The sequence below is a fragment of the Branchiostoma floridae genome, chromosome 7 (assembly GCF_000003815.2).
Source record: "Branchiostoma floridae strain S238N-H82 chromosome 7, Bfl_VNyyK, whole genome shotgun sequence".
Taxonomy (NCBI): Eukaryota; Metazoa; Chordata; class Leptocardii; order Amphioxiformes; family Branchiostomatidae; genus Branchiostoma; species Branchiostoma floridae.
Window position 1 is genome coordinate 17,198,614 of NC_049985.1, and position 4,898 is coordinate 17,203,511.

Consider the following 4,898-nt stretch of genomic DNA (forward strand, 5'->3'; position numbering starts at 1 on the left):
ACCCCCGAAGCGCTTTACACAATGGTTGCTTTTTTCTATGAAGGGCAAACAAGCAGGTTTTTGTAATAGGTATATTCAACCCATGATCCCACTGACTCAACCTGTTAGACTGCGTCCCTGTGTCCCTGTCCTGATCCAGTGTCCTTGGTGTGCACTCCTGTGTTTCGTAATGGCGAAGAGAGACGGCCGGGTTCTGTCGTGCGGACAGAAGAGCGCCCTGCGGGACCACAGGTGGTACTGTGAAGGCGACTCCGTCCTGACGCCGTACCTCAAGCCGCTGTGGTACTGGTGTGGCGACAAGGTAAGAACTGAAGTACTGGTGTGGCGACAAGGTAAGAACTCAGGTACTCAGGTGAGGTGACAAGGTAAGAACTGAAGTACTGGTGTGGCGACAAGGTAAGAACTGAAGTACTGGTGTGGCGACAAGGTAAGAACTCAGGTACTCAGGTGAGGTGACAAGGTAAGAACTGAAGTACTGGTGTGGCGACAAGGTAAGAACTCAGGTACTCAGGTGAGGTGACAAGGTAAGAACTCAGGTACTGGTGTGGTGACAAGGTAAGAACTCAGGTACTGGTGTGGTGACAAAGTTAGAACTCAGGTACTGGTGTGGCGACATCAAGCATTTGTAACTTTGTCCCCAGTTCGTCCCTACCCACTGTTCACCAAACACGCTAACGATGATGGGACTGGGATGCAACATGCTGACGTCACTTCCGCTGCTCTACTGCTGTCCAACAGCGACAGAAGAGGTACAAGTAAACAGAGTTTCATCCGTATTGCATCTCACTTTAATGGAAGTAGTTAGAGCCGTTCCCAGTGCGTTCTTCTGCACCGGCTGTAACTTAAATCGCCGTGTTGGTCTCCAGGTAGTTTTGCTGTTGGTACCCAGGCATCTGTACGTTCTGTTGTTGTTACAGAGGTGCCTGTATGTTCTGTTGTTGGTACTCAGGTGCCTGTATGTTCTGTTGTTGGTACTCAGGTGCCTGTATGTTCTGTTGTTGGTACTCAGGTGCCTGTATGTTCTGTTGTTGGTACTCAGGTGCCTGTATGTTCTGTTGTTGGTACTCAGGTGCCTGTATGTTCTGTTGTTGATATTTAAGCATCTGTACGTTCTGTTGTTGTTACAGAGGTGCCTGTATGTTCTGTTGTTGGTACCCAGGTGCCTGTATGTTCTGCTGTTGGTACCCAGTTGGCTGTATGTTCTGTTGTTGGTATCCAGTTGCCTGTATGTTCTGTTGTAGGTACCTAGGCGCCTGTATGTTCTGTTGTTGGTACCCAGGCGCCTGTATGTTCTGCTGTTGTTCCTAAGGCCCCTGTATGTTCTGTTGTTATTCTTCAGGCGCCGCGGGTCCTGTACGTCCTGAGTGCAGCCGGCGTCCTACATTGCTAGCTGTAACGTAGATCCCCTGTCTTGCTCTCCAGGTGCCGCGGGTCCTGTACGTTCTGTGCGCGGCCGGCGTCCTGCTGTATCAGCTGATGGACGCCCTGGATGGACACCAGGCGAGGAAGGTCCAGGACACGCCGCTAGAGGACGCTTTTGACCATGGCGCTGACTCCGTCTCTCTCGGTAAATCAATCAAACTCTATGGAAATAATGAAATAGTTTTTGGGAATATATTATCATGGTTTTCTGATTAGGATTACCTTTGCAGTTTGTAACAACTTACAACATCTTATCCTTTTATAGTTTATTTGACGATGGCGACGTGCTGCGCTCTTCAGCTGGGAACCAACCCGTTCTGCATGCTGGTCTTTTGTATGACCGCCTCGGCCGTTTTCTATGTACTTCACTGGAAACTGTACGCCACTGGGGTCTTCAAGTACCTCTGGCCCTTGTAAGTAAGCCACTGGCGTCTTCAAGTACCCCTGGCCCTTGTAAGTACGCCACTGGGGTCTTCAAGTACCTCTGGCCCTTGTAAGTACGCCACTGGGGTCTTCAAGCACCTTTGGCCCTTGTAAGTACGCCACTGGGGTCTTCAAGTACCTCTCGCCACTGTAAGTACGCAACAGGGGTCTTCAAGTCCCCTGGATTTTCAGGTACTCTGGCCCTTGTTAGTACGCAATATGTGTTTATAAGTACATCTGTATGATCCTTGCAAGTCTTAAGCGCCTATGGCCCTTGGAAGTACACCAAATGTAAAGGGGTCCACATGCGACCCTGGCCATGTATCTTTATTTGTAGATTTATCCTAAACAAAATGTAAATGTTGGGAGTAATAGTCGGACCTGCCACTGCTGCGTTCCTTTTGATACTCAAGCAAGCCTAAGGAATCGGGCCCAAATAACTTGTATAAGAATAACAGGACAAAAGGCGATGTAATGTATGCATTGAAGAAAATATGTTTGTTGCAGTTTTGAAGTGGAACTCCAGATCATCGGCAGCCTGATCTTCCTGATATCTGCAGGGTTGGGGCCCGCTGTCTGGAGCACCCAGGTAGGGGGGTGGGGCTTGGGCTTGGGGGTGGGGGTGTTGGGGGGCTATGGCTGCTATCTGGAACATCCAGGTAGGGGGGGTCCTGCCAAGGGACAGAGACGAGGGGAGTTCTAATAGGGAAATACCAGGGGTACTTCTAGGTAGCAGAGTCATTTAGGGGTTTTACTTTGAGGTCTGTTTGGTTGACTCCACTGTGCAGAAACGTGCAAAATTAATTTTATAACTTTGATGACACGAAAATACATTGTAATGTGATGTTTTTCTCTCTTCCATGAGAGGACTATGAGCTATGGTAACACATATGGTGCTCTGTGAGTTTTGCAAGAGGCTTTGAGTATAGAAAAGAAGAACTCTGCTAGTCTGTGTCAGTTAACTGTAGTCACTGATTAGTATTTAGGGACCCGGTGCTAAAACAATAGCTATCTGTATCTGTGAGCTTTATGACAATCAATTTCAAGAGAATTTAAATCTTTGTTTTAGGTTCCGTTTTTATGTGCGACAATCAAGGTGGTTCTGGTTTATACCTTTGTGGTGGGCTGTGCGGTGGAGTGTGCGCCGGAAGTGCGGGAGATTCTAGCTCGATGGCTTCAACATGCGGGGAAAACCGTACAGGTCAGTTCACATGTGTTTAAATAGTATTGGAGTATACACAACGGAGGTAAGGTCAGTCGAGAGTGATTCATGCAAGTTATACAGTCAAAGTCCTCATCAAGCACTCTGCCTGTGAGACCTCGTGACTTTGATATTCTGTCACTGTTTTGCCATCTGAGCACAACTTCATAAGAGAACGACTGAATTGAAATTCCTTGTTTAAGGTTATGTATCATATGCATATCTGTTATTTGTGTTTATTGTATGTGCATGAGACAGTTATATTGGCCACTTTTTCAGGCCACGGATGTCGTGGCTCCTTTGGCCATCCTGTCTGCCATTACAGCCACCACCGTTCTCGTTCCCAGCCTGGACACTGCACTGTTCCTGCACCAACCTTGTGTTTTCGTTCTCGTCCTCGGGACGGTCACGGCCAAGGGCAACGCGAGGATCATGGTTAGTGGCAGTCGGCTTTCTCAAGTTAGAAACAGCCATTTTGTTGGAAAAAAGTAACTGAGCAGCTGGCTTCTCAGTGTCAGTACAGAAATCGCTACTGATGGCGTGTTGACATTATACTGTTCCAGGGAAACCTTCAATTACGCCCCCTTTCGTTCCAGGGTGCGTACAACACCTTCAGTAACGCCCCCTACCGTTCCAGGGTGCGTAAAACACCTTCAGTAACGCCCCCTACCGTTCCAGGGTGTGTACAACACCTTCAGTAACGCCCCCTACCGTTCCAGGGTGCATACAACACCTTCAGTAACGCCCCCTACCGTTCCAGGGTGCGCCCAACACCTTCAGTAACGCCCCCTACCGTTCCAGGGTGTGTACAACACCTTCAGTAACGCCCCCTACCGTTCCAGGGTGCATACAACACCTTCAGTAACGCCCCCTACCTTTCCAGGGTGCGTACAACACCTTCAGTGACGCCCCCTACCTGGACTCCTGCCTTCTTGTCCCCGGAATCATCTTCGTCATTTCCTGCCTGAACGTCACTTCCGGTCTGCACGACGGGACCGCCCAGGGGAACAGTCGCCTGCTGGTTGCTTCACTGGTCAGTAGATCCGATGCAGATAATGATACAGATGTAAAAATCATGAGTGTTTGTTGGTGCTTCTGTAATGAGTTTCAGAAAAATTTCTTGTACTCTGTGAAATTGAAGAAAAGGACTAGGCTTCTACGTACATGAAATGTATACTGCAATGATTACATGCAAGTTACAATTTGTCTTACACAATTATGATAATACCTTAGACATTTGTTGTACTATTGGTCGTAGTATCAATGCCTGAGCTGTTGTTAGTTAGCTTAGGCCACACCAATTTAATTGCTTGGTTCACGGATTCGCTCGCTCCTATTTTTTGGTGAATAAAAATAAAAATTACCACTCAACAAATTTTCACCATTAATGAAACCATTCACCAACTCTCTGGTGTAGCAAATTGGCCTTTATATTATTAGCTCCTTAAAATGTGGGTATTATTATTGCAGTTATATTTTTCATTCATTCAGAATGGCACAAACATATAAACTGACACTACTTTTGTAATTTTCAACGAACAGGTGCTGTTACTGTACAGTGATAGTGTTTTTGTGTTTTTTTTCAAGCTGAAAACTTTTTATTCTTTATGTTTTGGATTAGCCCTTATCTTTACCCCAACCATTTCACAATCTTATTCTTATTTTTTTTCGCCCTTTCGCTCCATATTTTTTATGAAAAAATCCGTGAACCAAGCAATTAAATTGGTGTGGCCTTAGGTAAGTGTTTGTTGCAGATGGTATTCACAGCCGAATGGTGTTATTCAGTTAGTAATTGTGTTAGTTTGTTGCAGGTGATGGCCACAACTGACCTGATGTGGGACTCAAAGTTGTA

At 46.6% G+C, this 4,898-nt stretch overlaps 2 protein-coding genes across 2 annotated transcripts in view; one reads left to right on the forward strand and one right to left on the reverse strand.

Annotated features, from left to right (window-relative positions):
• The window catches only part of LOC118420097 (probable L-cysteine desulfhydrase, chloroplastic), a 25,143-nt gene that overhangs the window by 5,566 nt on the left and 14,679 nt on the right, over positions 1–4,898 (reverse strand). The window lies entirely within an intron of this gene.
• Positions 1,373–4,898, forward strand: part of LOC118420095 (choline/ethanolaminephosphotransferase 1-like) — an 8,266-nt gene continuing 4,740 nt past the window's right edge. Inside the window, exons 1-7 of the mRNA XM_035826799.1 lie at positions 1,373–1,567; positions 1,688–1,835; positions 2,353–2,434; positions 2,915–3,046; positions 3,326–3,481; positions 3,643–3,684; positions 3,930–4,079. Coding sequence (XP_035682692.1) covers positions 1,477–1,567; positions 1,688–1,835; positions 2,353–2,434; positions 2,915–3,046; positions 3,326–3,481; positions 3,643–3,684; positions 3,930–4,079 — 801 coding nt within the window. The 5' untranslated portion in view covers positions 1,373–1,476. The remainder of the gene's footprint in view (positions 1,568–1,687; positions 1,836–2,352; positions 2,435–2,914; positions 3,047–3,325; positions 3,482–3,642; positions 3,685–3,929; positions 4,080–4,898) is intronic.